The sequence below is a fragment of the Condylura cristata genome, unplaced genomic scaffold, assembly GCF_000260355.1.
Source record: "Condylura cristata isolate star-nosed mole 26May11 unplaced genomic scaffold, ConCri1.0 scaffold00001, whole genome shotgun sequence".
NCBI lineage: Eukaryota > Metazoa > Chordata > Mammalia > Eulipotyphla > Talpidae > Condylura > Condylura cristata.
This window is the reverse complement of record NW_004567102.1, coordinates 2,430,165-2,450,996: the sequence shown is the minus strand read 5'-3', so window position 1 is coordinate 2,450,996 and position 20,832 is coordinate 2,430,165. Positions and strand designations below refer to the sequence as shown.

At 39.1% G+C, this 20,832-nt stretch overlaps 1 protein-coding gene across 3 annotated transcripts in view; it reads left to right on the top strand.

Moving 5' to 3' along the window:
- The window catches only part of LOC101629121 (chromosome unknown open reading frame, human C6orf106), a 91,311-nt gene that overhangs the window by 54,880 nt on the left and 15,599 nt on the right, over positions 1-20,832 (top strand). For 2 of the 3 annotated variants that reach the window (XM_004673404.2, XM_004673403.2), the window contains one exon: positions 18,786-19,114. In XM_004673404.2, the coding sequence (XP_004673461.1) occupies positions 18,786-19,114 (329 nt within the window). The remainder of the gene's footprint in view (positions 1-18,785; positions 19,115-20,832) is intronic. The other variant, XM_012722481.1, reaches the window with a different exon arrangement.

Here is a 20,832-nt window from a genome sequence, read left to right as displayed (position 1 = left end):
CCACTGGGGAGGGCAAGTTTTATCAGGGAGGGCCTATTTATTCTTTTTTAAATGTGTTGATTTAGCAGTTGTTTACATATAATTTTGGGAGCATGACTTCACACCCCCATATGTGCGCACTTACTTACCCTCCACCAGAGATTCCTTAGCAGTATAGCCTTCCCTTCTCTTCCCTCCTTTCTCTGCCCTTCCCTTCTGGTAGCTAATATTTTTGCACAAATTTAAGGTTTGTTATATTTTTGTTGTGTTTTGACAGTTTGTTTTCTTTGGTTACTTATATTCCTCAAATGCGTGCAACCATCCAGTAGCTGTCTTTAACTTTCTGCCCTATTTCACTCAGCAAAATCACTTCAAGATCCATCCATTTTGTTCCCAAAGGGAACCATTTCTTCATAAACAGCTGAGTAGTATTCCACTGAGTATTTATATTCCAGTTTCTTTACCCATTTGTATGGCATTGGGTTTAGGTTGGTTCTGTTGTTAGCAGTGTTGCTACCAATATGGGAGTGCAGAAATCTTTTCCTATTAGTGTTTTCATATCTTTTGGTAAATTCCCAGAAAGTGGTATTGCTGACACATGTGATATTTCCATTTTTATTTCGTTAGCATCTTTTTTTTTCTTAAGGTAGCCTGCGCCCTTCTGTTAACAAAAACTTCTTTGTTCTAGAATGTTAGGTTCTAAGGATTTTGAATTTGGGTATTAACAGCTCCTTAAGAATATTTTTTATCCAAATATAACTCCTTATTAAAGTTAATTAATACTTAGTATTAAAAATAGTTGTAAGCCACTGACTGTTCACAGATTAAAAGCTACTGCTTTTAAATACATATAATTGCATATTTATGTGTGTGTGTGTATATCCTTAACTTTTTTGTGTATATACTGAGGGCTGTAACTGAGGCTGAATGTAGTTAAAAATTAGTTACTTAGAGAATATAATGAAGCCTATCACAGTAAAGCATTTACATATAAATCTTACTGCACTTCTTTCATTGTTATGTGACAGTAATTTTCACATGCACCACTGGAGTAATGGTTACTGTTCTGAAGGAAAGCAGTTACCACATCAAATGAACATATTTAAATTTTTATTTCAGAAATGCTAAAATGAGGAGAAAAGCAAGTTTTACAGTGAATAAGATAAATACATTTCCCAAAAGAAATGTTTACATATATGTGAAGTTGTTTCAGATGAGAAATTCTGAGGGTTTTTTCTGAATTGTTTTGTGGTGAGAATTTTTAGTGGGCACCATTGTAGCCTAAATCATACGAGAGTGTCACTTATAAATTAGGAAGCAAGCCTGATTGATTCCCTTTCAAATCTCAGTGACTACCTAACTTAACCGTTTGTGGTGTGAAGCTGCCAAAGTGTGTGATTATGTTTTAACATAATGACTTAGTATTTAAAGTATAGGGTTTCTTAAGCATTACCTTTTACCTTAGTTTTTCTGATGCATTGTATATTCTTTAATTATTACTGAGAATATAGACTGCTACTTTAGTTTTAGCAATCTCCCTTTAGCCTTGTAGTTGAAGGTGGGACTCTTCTTATTTAAAAGCAAATTGTGTTCTGTTACTGTAATGATGCTTTGACACCAGCTACATAGTATTCTAATGGATTTTCCCTTGGAATAGAAAAGATATTTATCAGTTAGAAACAAATTTATTTTATAATCTTTATCTTGGGGAAATACTTTCTTTAAAAAAAAACCCTCTTTTCTCCTTTGATCTTTAAAATGTTTATACTTTCTTTTATTTACAAGGAGAGTGTCAATATTGAACATGCAGTTCAGGGAAGGAATGTGCTATGAGCCTGTTAACCTCTGCATTTTGCTTTGTAGTCATTATCCTTCTATTTTCTTCTTTGGGTTTTGAGGAGTTTTACTTGTGCTTTGTTTTGAGATATTCTTGAAAGTGATTGAATTCTAGTGTGGGTTAATAAGCTTTGTATTTTAAAGTCATTTTTCCTTTTTAGTTTTATAGTTTCTCTTTTATATTTAGAAATCAGAGAGCTTTATGATATATTGATTTTAACGTGGATATAGCCAAAATATTATTTCAACTTGTCACTCTGGGCACTTAAGGACACAGTAGCTACATGTGGTGCCCTGATAGACAGTACAGCTCTGTAAACTTTAGTATACTGTGCCATTTTTCTTTTTTATTAAAGATTTATTTATGCATATAAGAACTGGGGTAAAGGACAGAGGTGTAGGGAGGGAGGTGGAAGGATTCACCAAAGACAGAGTGGGGAGCAGGACAGGAGGATCTACTGAGATACACTGCTCAGGGGAGCAGAGGGCAGGTCAGGAGAGCGCTGCCACACCTTGTAGGTCATCTCCCTGGCCAGGATCAAACTCATGCTGCAGTGACAGATGTCTTCATAGTGCTGCGTCTTAACCCCTTGTGCCACCATGGGGGCCCCAACCTTTTTTACTTTCTATAAGAAATTATATAGGAAAAAAAATTATAGAATTTTGGTGGTAGTGTTTTTTTCAAAGAATTTGCTGGTAAAACCATCAGGGCCTTCAGGGTTCTTTTTTGGAAGGGTTTTAATTATTAATTTGGCTTATTTTCATAGCATTTGATCTGTTCAGATTACCTATTTCATTGTGAGTGACTGGGAAATTGCAAAGATTTGGTTCTTTTCATAAAATTAATAGATTCATTTATATAGAGTTGTTCCTTTATCGCGTTAATACTTTCTATGTCTGTAGTGATAATCCCTCTATTTTATTCTCTATATTTATGTCCTCTCTCTGTGTTTAATAATTTCAAAGAATGAGCTTTAGTTTCATTGATTTTTCTATTTTCCATTACATGGATTTCTGCTCTTTATTATTTCCTTCTTTGATTTGTGTTTATTGTACTCTTTTTCTAGTTTCTCTTCTTTCTCACAGTTGTAGAGGCAGGGAAGCTTAACATCAAGATGATGTCAAACTTGGTGTCTGATGAGGACTTCCTAGTTCATAGCTAACTTTCTTCTTGACTGTCTTCTCACTGTCTCCACACATGCCAGAAGCTCTTTTGGAGCTTTCTGGGGTGCTGCCCCATTCTTGTGGACACTAACCCTGTGACCTACCCAGTTACCTTCCAGAGACCCCACCTCCTATTACAGTCACAGTGGGAATTGGGCTTCAGTATAAAGAATTAGGGAGTGAAGGGAGACATACAAATATATTTAGGCTGTAGCAACTATAAATTTTCCTCTAAGTAAGGAGTAGTTGCATACCACAAATTTCCATTTTCATACAGTTCAGAATAGTTTCTAATTATCTTCAATCAGTCCTGTTTGATCCATAGGTTATATAGAAGTGTGTTAATTCTTAAGTGTTTGATTTTTCTGTTAATCTTGTTTAATGATTTTTAGTCTGATTCTTTTGTGGCTAAAGGAAGTACTTTGTATGATTTCAGTCCTTTTAAATCTATTGAGGTTTTTAACCACCTAAGAGATGATTGTCTAACTTTGTCAGTATTTCAGTTGTACATAAAAAGAGTGTGTATTTTGGTATTGTTGAGTAGAGAGATTTGTAAATGGCAAATACAGTTGGTTGATGCTGTTGTTGAATTCCTCTATATCATTATTGATTTGAGGGGGAGAGGGTGTCTATTAGTTCTAAAAGAAAGGAGCATTAAAGTTGCCAACTACAGTTTCAAAATTAGCTATTTCAACTTCCAGTCTGTCAGTGTTGAGTTCATGTATTTTGAAACCTATTGTTAGGTGCTGAGTAGGTTCCTGGACCCAAATTCAGCATGAGTGTGTGCATGAAGACCATCCCACACCAACAAGCAATTCTTAGTCACCAGCAGGACATCTTAACATGGTGGACACCCTGCCGGTGTCTGGGAATTCAGCTGAATTCTGACTCTGTCTACCTGAAGACCATTTTAGATTACACAGGGTTAAGGACTGCCCTCCTCTTCAGACAGCAGACGCAGTCCAGTTTGGTATACATGCTTCTAACCAACCAACTATAGATTGGCAGTTTCTGTGAACCGCATCTCATCAGACATCAGGTGCTAGTTATAAGCTCAATTTATTTATACCTGGGCTTCTGACTGACTGACTACAAACCAGAGTTTTGACTAATGTGATAGAACAAATCACAGAATTCAGGAAACTATTCATTAGAGTATGGTCAAATGGAAGTAACAAAGGTAATCTTCAAAGATGATCTTTAAGAGAATGAGAAGATAAGCCATAGACTGAGAGAAAATATTTGTAAAAGACAAATTTTATTAAGGGCTAATATCCAAAATATACAAAACATAAAAGAAAATAACCAACACAATTAAAATATGGGCTAGATACCTTAATAGGTATCTCACCTAGAAGATACACAGATGGCAGAAAGACATGAAAAGATGATCTGCATATTATGTCATGAGGGAAATAAAAAATAAATGAAGGCCCTCCTGGTGGCACAGCAGTTTAAATCATAGCACTAATTAATGAAGCTAAAGCCACTTCAGCACGAGTTTGATCCCTGGCCAGAGGTGACCCACATGGCATGGCAGACCTCTCCTGATCCGCCCGCTGCTCCCTCCCCTCAGCAATGTACTTGTCAGTCAGTCTGTTCTGCTCCCCACTCTATCTCTGGTGAATCCTCTCACTGTACCTGAGCCTCTGGCCTGTACCCCAGTTCTGTATGCATAAATAAATATTAAAAATAAATATATAAATACATACATGAGATACAACTGCATACCTATTAGGATGGCCAAATTCCAAAACATTGACAGTACCAAATGCTGACAAGTATATGTAGCAATAAGTATTCTCATTTATTGCTGATGGGAGTGCAAAATGTTATAACCACTTTGGAAGACAGCCCAACAGTTTCTTACAAAGCTAAAATACTCATCACATTTATGGCAGTTTTATTCATAATTGCCAAAATTTGGATGCAACCAAAAGGTCCAGCAGTTGGTGAATGGATATATACAGGGGTACAGCCAAGCAAAGGAATAATATTTAGCACTGAAAAGAAATGAGCTTTCAATCTATTAAAAAACATAGAGGACCCTTAGATGCACATTTTTACATACAAAAATGCCTATTTGAAACCGCTGCATACTGTATGATTCCAGCTATATACATGCTGCGGAGACAATGAAAGAAATCACTAATTACCCAGAGTTGGGTGGAGGAAAACATAAACAGGCAGAATACAAAGGCTTTTTAGGGCAATGAAACTATCCTGTGTGACATGCATAGTATGTCATTTATCAAATTACATAGACTATATAAGAGTGAACACTAATGTGAAGTATGAATTTAGGTTGATAATGTGTTTGTGTAGGTTCAGTGATTTTAACAAATGTGCCATTTGGATTTGGAATGTTGACAGTAGAGGTTGAGTATTTTTTACAACTGAGAAGTCCATATGGCTATGAGAGAGGCCTAAGATCTTCTTTGTATAGATGTTGCTAGACCTGCTTCATCTCTTTGTGTACCCAAAGTTGTGTGCCCAGATTTGAGCGAGAAAATATTTTGGCAGGCCTGCAATTTGTAATGAAGTGGAAGGGGTGGTTGGGAAAGATATGAAAAAAAAGCTCAAAGAAATGAAAAAATGTGCATTAAAAAATAGAATAAAGTAATATTTAAGAAGCTCTGTCTTTGAATGTGATAACTGAGGAGCAAATGTAGTTCACTTTGGAGAGGATGTTGAGGGAAAAGGGTTAACTATTTAGTTTTGCATTGGTCCAGGAGGAAGGTGATACTGACTTGAGTAGCTCTTGAAGCAGAAATGAAACCCTTTTAGGAAAGGGGGAGAGAGCACAATTATGTAGAGTTTTGTAAGAGACCTCAAGTATGAAAAGCTTTGACCAAGGGTAACCAATCACGATCAGTTATACTATTTTACACTTTAACTATATCAAAGATAGGGTTTGAATTCCTTAAAAAAAAAAAAAGACAATGGGCCTTATTATCTCACTATTATGAAACTACCCTTTATATATATATGTATATATGTTTATATCTATATGTTTATTTTTACATTATTTTGTGCATTTTTCCATCTCATTTGCAATCCCCTTGGGCTCCCCATCACCAAATCACCCATGTGCATCACTATAGTCCAGTGCATTTCCCTCCCCCCACTGTTATTGATCCCATTCCACACTCCACCCCCACAAAATGTCTGTGGTATATAGCTGTTCATCATTATCATTATTTTCTCCCCTGTTCCATTATATTCCTGCTATGAGAGAAACAATCCAGTATTTTCCTTTTGTTTCTGGCTTCTTTTGTTAAGCATGACCGTTTCCAGTTCCATCCATGTTGCTGCAAAGGACTTGTTTCTTTTTTTTGGTTGCTGAGTAATATTCCATTATGTATATGTACCACATCTTTTTAATCCAGTCATCCATTTTTGGATCCATTTGGGCTGTTTCCATGTCTTTCCAATTGTGACAAAAGCAGCAGTAACATGGGGGTGCAGGTATCTTTTTGAATCAGTGTTTTTGTGTCTTTTGGGTAGATACCTAGGACTGGGATTGCTGGGTTGTAGGGAAGCTTCATGTTTAGCAGTTTGAGGAACCTCCAAACAGTTTTCCATGGAGGTTGTACTAGTTTGCATTCCCACCAGCAGTGCAGGAGAGTTCTTTTTTCTCCACATCCTCACCAACATTTGTTGTTGCTAGTTGTTTGTTGAAGATGTGCCATTCTCACTGTGATGAGGTGGTATCTCATTGTGGTTTTAAATTTGCATTTCCCTTATTACAAGTGATGTTGAATAGTTCTTCATATACTTGTTGGCCATCTGCATTTCCTCTTTGGAGAAGTGTCTTTGTAGCTCTTCTGCCCATTTTTTTGATGGGGTTGTTTATTTTTGTTGAGTTTCATCAGTTCTCCGTATATTTTTGTGATCAATCTTTTTTTAAATGACAGTTTATTTTTGCATCATTTTGTACATTTTTTTCCCATCTCAATTGTAATCCCCACAAGTTTCCCATCACCAAGTTACCCGTGTGCCATCACCATAATCCTGTGCACTTCCCTCCCCACCCCCCGTTTGTGATCAGTTTTTTATCGCTAGTTTTATGTGAGAAAATTTTTTCCCAATCAGTGGAATGTCTTTTTTGTAATGTCTCTTTTGCTGTACAGAAGCTATATAACTTGATGTAGTCCCATCTATTTATCCTTGCCTTCACTATCGTTGCATTGGGTGCTCTATTTTTAAAGATGTTGCTGAAGTGTATGTTGTGTAGTATTTGGTCCCTCTTTGCATCTGGGTATTTTATGGTTTCTGTTCTTATGTCTAGGTCTTAAATCCACTTCGAGTTGATTTTTGTGTATGGTGAGAGGTAGTGATCTAGTTTCATTTTTTTTTTTTTTACATGTAGCTTCCCAGTTTTCCCAGCACCATTTGCTGAACACACTTTCTTTGTTCCATTGTATCTTCTTTGCTCCTTTGTCAAAGATTAGCTTTCCATAAACCTGTGGGTTTATATCTGGGTTTTCTATCTGAATCCATTGGTCTGTATGCCTATTCTTGTTCCAGTACCATGCAGTTTTGATTATTATGGCTTTGTAGTATAGCTTGAAGTTTGGGATTGTAATGTCTCCATTCTCTTCCTAGTCGTGAGAGTTTTGGCTGTTCGAGGTCTTTTGTTGTTCCATATGAATCTCATCAGTATTTTTTCTATTTCTTTGAAGAATGTCATTGAGACTTTTATTGATATGGTGCTAAATCTACATATTGCTTTTGGTAGGATGGCCATTTTGATGATGTTAATTTTCCCCATCCATGAGCAGGGGAAAGACATTTCCATTTCATGGTGTCTTCTTGAGTTTCTTTTAATAGTGTTTTGTTTGTAATTTTCTTTGTATAGGTCTTTTACGTCTTTTGTTAGGTTGATTCCCAGGTATTTGATTCTTTTTGTTTTAATTGAAAAGGGAATGGATTTTTTTTTATTCTGTTTCTTCTGATTGGTTGTTTGTGTATAGGGAAACTGCCCTTTTTTAAAAAAAGATTTATTTATTTATGAATACAGAACTGGTGTAGAGGCCAGACGTGCAGGGGTGATGAGAGGATTCACCAGGGACAAAGTGGGGAACAGAACAGGCAGATTGACAAAGTACACTGCTGAGGGGAGCAGAGGACAAGACAGGAGAGGTCTGCGTGCCATGTGGGTCACCTCCAGCAAACTCATGCTGGGTGGGCTGTGGCTAGCTTCATAGTGCTGCCCTTTAACCCGTTGTGCCACCAGGGAGGGCTGGAAACTTCTTGTTAAAGTCACCAGATCTTCATGGTACTATATCTAGTACATTGCTCTATAAAGTAAACTTGCTATATAAGCAACACTCAACCCAACTGATGATTCTCTTTCCAGAAATACTTTTATCATTAGGTTTCTGGAGCATCATACTCTCATGGTTTTCCTTTAGTCTCGTGACTGCTCTTGATTCTTTCTCTGACCCCTTCATCATTGAATGAATGCACCTCTCCTTAATGATATCAGCTGATGTATGGGCCAGCTGAGTTCACTTCAAAGGAGGGCTGTCATTCCTGCAAAAAGGTAAGATTAGTAGGAAGGGCTGGAGTCTCTGCTGGGAGGAGGAAGAGAGGAAGGCATTTGGGTTTAAACATCACTTGTAACAAACCCAACAAAATCAGATTTATTGACATAATGCTATGAGGGAAGGCCCTCCAGAGGAATTGTGGAATGCTCTGCAAGGAGGGGAAGGAGGGAAGTGGCATTTGTAAGCTTTGGGTTTCTGGAGGAGGTTCTAAGGTGGAAATCAATTTTGGATTGACTGCTATTTCAGAGGCATGATTAGAAGAGAGGATTAATTAGAGCTTGGTGCTATAAAGAGGTGAGGCAGGGATATCCTGGGTGAGTGATGGTTATAATATGATTTTGGGGGTAATAAGCAGTAGAAACCCAGAGATGGTCATTGAAGCATTTTACAACTACTACATGACTTTGAGAAAAATAATGTTCCTGTTAACATTACACCTCTTTTTATCTCTCTCTGTCCTCTCAACCCAGATAATAACAGAGTTGGTTGTTGTTGTTTTCTTTTTCATTCTGAGCTAATTTTCATCTTTTATTTCATTTATTCTTTTATTCTATGGTGCTAACTTATTGGACATGGGAAGTGTAGGGATCCTTGTTTCCTAAGACTTGAGGCAAATACAAAAATTAAATTATTGATGTGCTCCGAATTTTACACACAGACACACACACACACACACACACACACACACCTGCACCCTTAAAGCAAAAGATCATATTTTTTAAAAAAATATAATAGTTTATATTTACATCATTTTATACATTTTTTTTTCATCTCAATTGTAATCCCCGTGGGTTTCCCATCACCGAGTCACCCATGTGCCATCACCATAGTCCCGTGCACTTCCCTTAACCCCACCTTTTTGATCCCATTCCCCACTCCACCCCCACAAAATGTCTCTGGTATATGACTGTTCGTTATTCTTATTTTCTCGCCTGGTCCATTATACTCCTGCTATGAGCAAAACCATCTGGTATTTTTCTTTTTCTTTCTGGCTTATCTCACTAAGCATGAAAGATCATAATTTTTAAATAGGTCATCGTTTGGAAAAATTGTAGGAATAATTTCTTTGTGGTTGCCACTTCAACTTTTCTTTCTGGGCCCCTCCCTATTTTGGGCTCCAGCAGCCCTTCACTGTCTCATCTCATCCAGACTTCCAGTGCTCACTTTTCTTTTAAATAGTAAATATTTAATTGATTTCGTCAGCAGCTTTAACACAAGTTTTCTTAAAGGGGAACAGAATCAAACTACCCGGGTCATGAGGTATGTGTGTGAGGGTCATAACCCTGACCCTGTCTCACACACACGCCCAGAAGAATGAGAATTGGGCTGATGGAATATGAAAGATGGTACTACGGGTTAGGATGCAGCACTGCAGGTTAGTCGCAGTGGGAGCTGGATCCTGGGTTCCGGAGGTGACCCACATAGTGTGGCAGACCTCTCCTGTCTCACCCACTGCTCCCCTCAGCAGTGTACTTTGTCAGTCTTCCTATTCTGCTCCTCACTCTGTCTCTGGTGAATCCTCTCACCACACCTGCATCTCTGGCCTGTATCCCAGTTCTGTATGCATAAATAAAATAATAAGAAAAAAGAAAAGAATATGAAGAGGAAGAAAAAGAATGCAAGTGAGGGAAATACAGGCCCTGGCCTGGCATTTTGCTTTCAGGAGAGAGGAAAGGAGGGCAAGAGATACCCAGGGCAGAAGGGATGTACCTTCACATTCACGTTCTCATCTCATTGAAGGAGAAGCCAATGAGCCTCTCTTCAGCTGTTCTGTATTAGAAATCCCTCCCCAGGTGGTCTTTTGTCAAGTTGGTATTCCAAATTCTGCAGTTCAAACCCAAATTCTGAATTCTAATTTCTATCCTCTAGGTTCCCATTCCATTTTATTTCCTGTCTCCAAATCCTTCCAGCTCCCAGCCCTTTTTTGTGGAGTCTGTGGGCCTCCACTGACTGCTTACTTGAGGCTTTTGCCCATCAGGAGGGACTTGGCTCAGACAGTTCAGCTAGTGGGTAGCCTGTGGAGACCAGGGAATTCCTGAGTACTTGGTCTCACCTGCTACCTGATCGTCATACCTGAAGCCACTGGAAACACTATCTTTTGTGCACTTAAAGCTAAACACAGGACTGCCATGATAATTAGAGACTGGTGGCCTGGAGGTGAGGGATCTTAGGGAAAGGAATGTGAGAAGACATAAAAGGTGGTGGTTCTTCATTCAGAGAAATTAAAAACTGCTTTCAATACAGGGAAAGGAGTGGGGGAGACAGAAAGGGTCTGGTCAGAGCTACCAGTGCTCAGAACCTTCAACTCCCCTTGTCTGAGCTGAGCACTGACTGAGTCCCCCCAGATCTGAGAGAAACTGAGGCAGCAGGACTGGGCTTTTCTCTGTTGGTGGCTGCCCTGAGGGTGAAGGAAGAGGTGGAAGCAGAAGCAACATCACTGGAGAGGTGAGATACCTGCATGATTCAAGACTCTGTGTGTCGCACCATGGGGACTGTGTACTAGACATTTTCATCCCAGCCCCTCTTCCTCCAGGCAGCATTTCCAGTCTTCTGAGACTGTAGCACTTTATAGGTTGCTCCTGCTGGGTCCCAGGAAGTAACACAGCTGCTCAGGCAGGAGCCTGGGCATCAGGAGTCCTTTTCTCCCTCCCTTGTCCCACGCAGACCGTTCATCCCAGCCCCGTTGGTTTTCCCTCCAGACTAGTGAATTTGTCTGAGGTGCTAGTGCTCACTTTGGATTTTTGTTCCAAACCTGTGTGAACTTGTGCTTATGGGTTGACCTGGTGATGAGGTTAAAGCAATTTCATATGTTCCTTTAGGAACATTTGTACTTTAAAAGGAAATTCCTGAGGATCATACCGAATATAAGAAGAAAATTTCTGTTGCATATTTGGGGCAAGATGAAGTGAGGAGTGAGGATAGGTATGGAAGGGGAGAGCATTCCTTCTGCCTTATTCAAGATCACGAGTCTTCTGTTCTAGAGGGAGCCTAAGGCCAGGAATCAGGAGCTGCCCCCTAAGGAGCTGATGACCGGGACTCGGCTCTTCCCACTTACCCCTTAGATGCTATGGTAGATGGTGTGCTGAGAGGTATTGAAAGTGTCTTGAATACCTGGGCATGTGTCGTGGGAGCAAGACTACTGTGTTGAGTAAATAGTATGAAAATGTGGACTGGAAGTTGAGATTAAGCAGATTAGTACAGGGGTAGTTTGGAAGTGCCTTCTTTCTACATTGGTACATACACACTGCTGTGTTGGTATTTCCTGGAGAGAGACAAAGATCTTAAGACTTATAATAATACCTTTGCACTTCTTACTATTGGGACACATTTCAGTCCAATGATCTCCCGGTGGTTAAGCTCTCCCTTCAAGACCCTCTCACTGAAACTAGTCAGTACATATCCCCAGCTTTCCTGCAGAGATGAGAATAGGAACATATAGCCTGCAGACTCAACTGTTTCTTAATCCTCAAGGGGAAACATGAGGTTTCTGATGTGCTTTGAAGATGAATTGTGCTTCAGGAAGAATTTGAACCCACAACCTCCATGGTATAATGTACATGCCAGCTAAAGCCAGGCTGTGTCTACTGGCACATTCTGTTGAGGACAAACCCCAAGGTGATTGTTCTAGCCTCCAGAATTCAGTCCTAACCATAATTTGAACCACTTTGAGGTGTCCTTTTTAATAGGATTATTTTTAATTGGTTCTTTCCCAAGTTCCCTGGCTTTTCCCCATGTGAAGCCCAGACTAGTGGAAATTGTTGATGCAACAGTTTATTGTTTGCTTTAAGTGACTTCTGTTTGCATCTTATGCAGGCCAGATGCTCTGCAATCAGTCAGGCAGCCTCATACCAGCATCCACATCAAGACGATGGTTTCTTTGTGCAGATGTTACTGTTCCTTTGTTCGAAGATTGTTAACTGATCCTTACTGCTTTCCTGAGATGGGGTTGCTCTGAAAAAGAGCTTTCCCTACAGATAGTTGTGATTCATATACCTAATTGATAAGGTGATCTTCTGGGGGCTTTTGAAGAATTGAAGCATGCAGTGGTCCCCTCCTCCAGTCCCTGTAAATCAAAGCACTCTCCTTTGTAACTACATAGAATATAGTTTATTTTGGTTCTGTTGCAATGTTAACCTCTTAATGCCTGAAAATACAATTTTCTAACATGACACTAATTTCTTTAGTAGACTTCACTTGGGAACAACTTAGATTTACAATAAAGTTTCAAATATGATACAGAGACCCAGCTTCCCCCTTGTTAGGATCGTATCTTGGTACTCCCGTTAGAATGAAGATGCCAACACTTATGTGTTCCTGATAATTAACCTGCAGATCTTATTTGTATTTCATCAGTTTTTCCACTAATGGCCCCTTTTCCAGTATCCAATCTAGTATCCCATATTACACTTAGTCGGGTCTGTGACCCTTTTCTGTTTTCCAAAGGTCCCTCACAGTTCTGAGGAATACTGGCACGTATCCTCTATAATGTCCTCCAATATGAGCATTACTCAGATTTCCTCATGACTAGGCCAATGTTAAGGGCTTGGAGAAGAATACTACCTAGGTGACATGCCCTGTCAGGAGGCACCTGGTGTTTATATAACATCACTGGTGATGTTAACCTTTATCGCTTGATTAAGTAGTTTGTTTGCCAATGTTGCCAGTGTAAAATTAATTTGTTTTTTTTCCTATTCTGGCCTTTGAAAAGAAATTAAAACTACTTCTTTTTTTTATAACAATTCAATGATTTTTATCCTTTATCTTCTTTTTAAATTTCTTCTTTATATATGTTGATGTCATTGTTCTTTTTTGTACAATATTTGATTTATCCTCTCAAATCTTGCCCCTATAAAATTATTACCACCAAGGTACCGATGAGCCATCACCATGAACTCTTTTTAATTCCTCCGGTTTGACCCCTCTCCCTCCTCTCCTGCTGAATGTCTCCATTTTATAGTTTGTCTCCTAGTTCTTTTTATTTTTCTGATCCCTTGTATGGCTTCTCTGTGTTCTGCATTCAAATGAAACCATCTGATTTCTTTTTTTCTTCTGATTTATTTCACTGAGCATAATCCCTTCCAGCTCCATCCATGTTGCTGTGAATGGTATCAGTTTATCTTTTTTTGATTGCTGAATAGTATTCATTGTATATATGCCATATCCTCTTGATCTAGTCCTCTGTTTTTAGACATTTAAGATGTTTCTGTATCATAACTATTGTAAATAGTGCTGCAATTAATATAGTTCCCTGATTATAATTGATGTTGGACATTTTTTCATGTGCTTATAACAGGGCATTGGCATTTCCTCTTTGGAGAGGTGTCCTTTTAGCTCTTCTGCCCTCCTTTTTTTTTTTTTTAATTAATTTATTTATGCATACAGAACTGGGGTACAGGCCAGAGATGCAGAGGGTGAGAGGATTCACCAGAGACAGAGTGGGGAGCAGAACAGGCAGATCAACGAAGCACACCGCTGAGGGGAGCAGCGGGCGGGCCAGGAGAGGTCTGCCACGCCATGTGGTCACCTCCGGGGCAGGCAGGGATCGAACTCAATGCTGAAGCAGCCCCAGCCTCTCAGTGCTGTGCTTTAACCCGCTGCACCGCCAGGGAGGGCCCGTTCTGCCCTCTTTTTGACTGGATTCTTTATTCTGTTTTGTTGAGCTATGTAAGCACTTTGTAGGTCCGTGATATCAGTCCCTTATCAGTTTTGTGGAGTAAAGATGCTTTCTTTCAATCTGTGGGGTATCTCTTCATCTTGGTTATTGTCCCTGTTGTTGTATAGAAACTTTCTAGTTTAATGTAGTACCAGCTGTATATCTTTTGTTTTGAGGGACAAGTCTGTAAAGATGTTTCTTAAGAGTTATGCCATGGAGTGTTTTGCCTATGTTTTCTTCTATGTATTGTACAATTTCAGGCCTTTACTTTCAGGTCTTTAATCCAAATTGAATTGATCTTTGTGTATGGTATAAGGTAGTAGTCTAATTTCATTCTTTGGCATGTAGTGATCCAGTTTTTCCAGCACCATTTATTGTAAGAGACTGTGCTTGTTCCAGTGCATATTCTTTACTCTTGGATCATAGATTAGTTAGTTGTCCGTATAGGTACAGCTTTATATCTGGGTTTTCTATTCAGTTCCATTGATCTGTGTGCCTGTTTTTGTTCCTGTGCCATGCTGTTTTAATTATTATGACTTTGTAATATTTGTAGCTTAAAGTCTGGGAGTGTCTGTCATACCTCCATTCTTCTGTTCTTTTTTGCACTTTGGCAAAGAACCACTTTGGTGGTTTTGTGGGGGGGGGGTGTGCGTGGGGGTGTGTGTGGTTCTATAGCATTTCATCAGTATTTGTTGTATTTCTTTTAAGAATGCCATTGAGATTTTTATTGGAATTATATTGAATGTGTAAATGCTTTTGGTAGAGTGGTCATTTTAATAATGTTAATTCTGCTGATCCATGAGCAGGGAATGGCTTTCTATTTCTTGGATCTTTTATTTTTTTTAATCAATATTTTATAGTTTTCTTTGTATAGGCTTTTCACCTTCTTTGTGAGATTTATTTCAGAAAGATTGATCATATTTTATGATATGGGTCGCATATGTGCAGACTAACCCTTGTATATATACTTCATCTACATATATTAACATAAACATAAGTTTCTATTGATTTCTTTAACTTTAATCTTAGCTCAGTGTTCATTTTAGAATGCCTTCATTTCATGTTTATTTGTAATATCCTTTGACAGTGAGACCTAATACCCAGCACTTACAGTCCATTTACTTACTTGTTCAACCCCTGTATTCCTTTGCCCATGCTGTCCTTATATTATAACTCACATTCCCCACAAGAATATGTTTACCATTTTGAATATTGTGGTGATTTTTTTTTTTAAAGATTTATTTATTTGTACATACAGAACTGGGGTACAGGCCAGAAGCTCAGGGGCGGCGAGAGGCTTCACCAGAGACAGAGTGGGGAACAGAACAGGCAGATCGACGAAGTACACTGCTGAGGGGAGCAGCGGGCGGGTCAGGAGAGGTCTGCCACGCCATGTGGTCACCTCCAGGGCAGGCGGGAATCGAACTCATGCGGAAGCGGTTTTAGATTCTCAGTGCTGTGCTTTAACCCGCTGCGCCACCAGGGAGGGCCAATTTTTAACACTTATGTTCTAGTGGATAAGTCATGGATGTTTGTTGTGTTTATTATCTTGTGATTTTACCTGCAGTGCTAGCTTTTAGGTGTGTACATATGTTTTAACATCAATAGCATAACCTGAGGTGTCTTGGTATGTCATCATGATTCATTAAAATTATTTACTTGAGCTCAAGTAAGATATTTTCTTAAACTTTGCATTTCTTGATAATCTACATAATAAAAACAAGCTACATTCTCTCTTTTGTAATTTATTATACTCTTCTGCAAAAGGAAGTTTATCCTTATTAAAGGCTTTGTTGTATGTAAAGGGAACAAGTTGAATGAAATATTTGTAGTGTCTTCTAGCTTGAAAGTCCTGGCTGAAGATCTTCTAAAAGACAATCACCTTAAAGCCAGACAATCTAAAATTTTCCATTTGCTCACTGAGTCCTGACTGTATGAGATTGGCTCTTGAGTCTACTTTCCTAGCTGCTTTTTTTGTGGGCCATCTTAATGGCCCATTCTTAGGGTGCCAAAGATCATGTATTTATGGCATAGGACCTAAGATCAACTTAACTTTAGCTTTAGTGCCCTGGTATTTAGGTTCCAATGATCCTGTTGGGGAGAAACACACCTGAGTTTAAAAAGCTATACTATAAAGCTGAGAGTTCTCAGTTGTCATGTAGGTCAGCTTTTAAACTTAAAGTTTGACTTTTGGCCTATCACTTTCTCCAGACTGCAGAACTTTACCTAGAAAGTGAAGCAGGGTTCCATGGGATGACCCCAAAGATTCCTTACAGGTAGGGTTTTATTACAGGTAGTAAGATAGATCTGGCTTGCAGTTTCAGATCTTTGTAACCAAGATATTCTGACAAGAATTGCAAATGATTGGTCTTTCTGAAGCATACGCATCAGGCCATCTATCCTTTTTTGTTTGATTAAGCATGCATATGCATGCATGCATGAGCACATGCATGTGCGCACACAGTGCACAAATGTAACACGTTTTGGAGTATGAGGCCAGTAGTAGTATTTAGATGGCTCAGGTTGTATCAGGGGAGATGTTATTATGGTGATGACCTTGGAGGAACAGAACTGGAGTGGTTATTACTGGTGTTTGTGAATCAGTACTTCTTAAATGATCTTCCTTTTATAGCTATTCTGTAGGACCTGTGAATGGTACAGAAAATTGAGAGAGTATGGTGAGTTCAGTATGACAAATCCAGTGAATTATACTAAAGAAGCTTTAGCTCTAAAAGCTAGAGGTTGTGGGATGTCATTATTCCCTTATGTCGATAATCGGCTGCCCGTCACTGAGTTGTTCTTTGAGGCCCACATCATATTGGTTTAGTAGGCGACTTTGAGCCTTGATTTAAAGTCGTCTGATCCACTGTTCCTGATATGGTCCCACATTTCTAAGTGAAGATGAATGTTGCATATTTTGGCTTACAGGGTTAAATCTGTAGGTTGAACTTTTATGGTACTAATTTACATGCAGATTCACATTGGTTGTAACAGGAAGGGTGTCTGGAATGTATGCCAGGTCTTAGGAGTCATGCTTAGTGTTACTAAGTAGATTTAGTCTCCTCAAGAGGTGAAAAGAATTGCTGATTTCAGAAGTGAACAGCAGATGTCACTGTATCTCTACGTACTAGATTTCTGGCTCATAACTGTGAGTCTTAATACATCTCCCAAACCATTCACCTTAAACTGAGTGTTTATGGCTATATGATTCTGTAAGCCTTAGGCTCACAGCCCAACTTGAAAAGCCCAAAATGGTTTCCCACTATTTCTTTCACTATCCTTTTTAGTCTGTTTGTTCTCAGTTTATATATTGACATTATCTATGTTGCCAAGCAGCTAACTGGTGACATTTTTCCTCTCAACCTTTCATCGGTTGTTTAGGAGCACAGACAGTTTTTCATTTTTGTTTCAGCAGGGTCAAAACTTAAGAATTCTAGGCCTTTTTTTTTTTTTTTTGCTGCTGCTGCTTTTGAAACCCTTCTAATAGGAAAGATGCCACTGCTCTCCGAATTGAGGTGCTAAATATCAAAGGAAATTGCTATTTTCTTACTCTACTTGAATTTATAACTTTGGCAGTTGAGGATATAAAGAACTGAATTATGACCAAAAGATCTGTTGTGCATCCTTTAAAACAAGCCTCCTATGGTTCACAAATAAGGAATCGGGGAAAAAATAGTTTAAAAAGAAAAAACAGAACTAAACAAAAATAATTAGATAACTACAAATCAGAGACATTCTGCTGGAGAGGTGGAAAGGTAGGGTACAAAACTAGGGTGGGAAGAGCACAGAGGACTAAGGTGATGGTGCGAGGGTGAATTGAAGGTGGAAATTCTATGGAGATTTCACCTGATGTAAAATATATACCAATAAAGAAATTAAATATTTTAAAAAGCAAAAGCATGTCTCTTATGGCTCATTGTAGATAATAGGGTTTCCCTGTATGACAGAAAGCTAATGTTGACATCATATTGGATTATTTTTAAAAGTCTGAAGCATACCAAATCTTTGGTCACTTTTGATAAGATAGATTGGGAAAATAGCCAGGATGACATCTGTCCTAACTGGTCAGGGTTAGTGCTGGCTTACACTTGTGTCCTGGCATAATTATTAATTGCTCTCTTTTTCACAATTCATTTGTTAGGCTGCACAGTATATAGTCACTCTAAATTGTCTCCAAAAAGGGTGAGGTGTGGCTGATAAGTTGCAATTCTGGTAATTAATAGTATTTTTTGTCACAAGAATCATGCCTACCCTGAGTTTTCCTCATAATACTGGGAAAATACTTTTAGGTTTCTGTTATTGATCATTATCTGAAGTAATGATTTCCAAATGTGGCCATGCATCTTCCATATATTAACTGCATCAGCACTACCTTTGTACAGATAGTTTTATGGGTCTCACCACAGACCTCAACTAAATTTATGCTAGTTTGAACTAACATTACATTTTAAATGTGTACTATACTACTTTGTCACAACTTTTTAAAACCAATATATAGATGAACATTTCTACTTATGGTTGGGTAGTGTTTAGTGTTCTTGGTGGTGACTGCCTTATTGAGAATATGCCTAATATCAACTTGCATTGCCTTTTTGTTTCAGATGTCATCTGGGTGATTCTGAGTGTGGAGGTGGGTGGACTTTTAGGAGTTACGCAGCAGCTGTCATCCTTTGAAACGGAGTTCAACACACAGCCACATCGCAAGGTAGAAGGAAACTTCAACCCGTTTGCCTCTCCCCAAAAGAACCGACAATCAGATGAAAACAACTTAAAAGACCCTGGGGGTTCCGGGTTCGACTCGATCAGCAAAAATACATGGGCTCCTGCTCCTGACCAAACCGAGCAAGATGAGAATAGACTCTCACAGAACTCTGTAAATCTGTCCCCCAGCAGTCACGCAAACAACTTATCAGTAGTGACATACAGTAAGGTAGGTGCCCTCGGAGAAGAGGAGAAGGGGTAGGTGGTGGGCCTTGGGATTTGTGATACCCCTCATGGCAAACCTAGAAGCCTAGAATGTTCTTTAAGACTGCTTAGCTTTCCTGCCAACAGCAACAACACAAAAACCTACCCCTTCTCCCCTCCCCCCTCCCCCAATCTTTGTGTCCTGTGGATGTTACTTCATCCACATTTATAATTTACTACTGTCTCTCTGCTCTGGTTTGGGTGTTGAAAGAACAAAATATTCTTTACTTTTGATATTTAAACAAAGTCAAAATATCACCAGCCATGCTTCCAGGGTAAATGTATACTAAGCTTAGAGCAACAGTGATACACCTTTGGAATTTGTTTTGGGTCGGGTTGTTTTTTTTTTGGTTGTTTTTCCAAGGAAAAAGACAAGCTCAGTGTTCATGGGCTTTCACTTTATTTACCTTGTGTGCATGTTCTTGTGGATGTCTTTTCAGTCTGTTGTGGCCCAACTTACTCATCACCTGCAACCCACAGTGGCCCAAGTGATATTTTGACTTTTCTCGGGTAGGGAATATGTGAAGGAATTGTTTGTTTAGTTAAGTATGATTTTACATATTCTGATTGTTCTGAGACACTCTTACTGGGCTCTTGATCTCTTGATCTGTTTTTCTCTGTGCTGACTGACTAAACATCATCTTCCTAACTCTGCTAAGTTGCTGACGGCTTAGTGTGGTTGGTTTTGGTTGGTTGAATACAGTCCTGATGCTGAGAGCTCAGGTAGTAAGGTGGTTTGTGTGACAGGGGCCTGTGAGCATTCCTGTGCGTTCTTCTCTGACCGATAATAATGTGTATTAGCCCAGCATTCCCACAAACAATCATGTAATTGATGGGTCTGTCCTTGCTTTGTGTTGGCATTTTCCCTCAAAAGTTTAAAAATAAAGTTGATATTTATTTGAGGAATACAAGTTGCTTTGGTGTAAGAATGTTTTTTTCTGACCAGAGCTTTGTGCATGGTCTAGCACAAGAGGCAAATTAAGAATCCTGGTGATGTGAATCATTGTCTCTATATAGTCACTAGTGAGAAGGAGCACATGCAGTAGTATTGTAACCAAGGTTTGATTATTGATTAGTCACTGTAGAGAGTCTGTGGTGCGTTCAGGTGAACAAGATATGAAAGTAAGTTGCCTGTATTTGAGAAAAATGCAACATCTTAACGTTCTAATAAAAGTTTAATATAAATTTCTACTGTCCAGATTTTTTTCATTAATTTTAAGCCTCCAGAGTATGACTCTTCTGGGGGCTATGTGAGCCAGGTCCTAGACTAAGCTACCTATTATAATGGGAACTTGGAGCAGTTGAGCTTAATGGGCTGGTTAGAGTTAGAGAAGACAAAACCAGGTGCTCTGGTGCCTTCTGCAATGGCAGCCTCTTTATCCTGCTGAGCCACTTGGTATGGCCATCACTTGGGAGTCTTAGGAGAGGGCTGGTGTTCCTGAAACTAAGACTGCGAGCTTTTTTCTGATCCTTTGGAATGTTAAGGGGCCCTCCCTGTGGCACAGCGGTTAGCGGCTGCTTTACTGCGAGTTTGATCCCCTGCCCTGGAGGTGATCCATGTGGCGCGGCAGACTTCTCTTGTTTCCCCTGCTGCTCCCCTCAGCAGTGTACTTCGTCCATCTGCCTGTTCTGCTTCCCATTCTGTCTCTGGTGAATACTCTCACCGCCCCAGCACCTCTATCT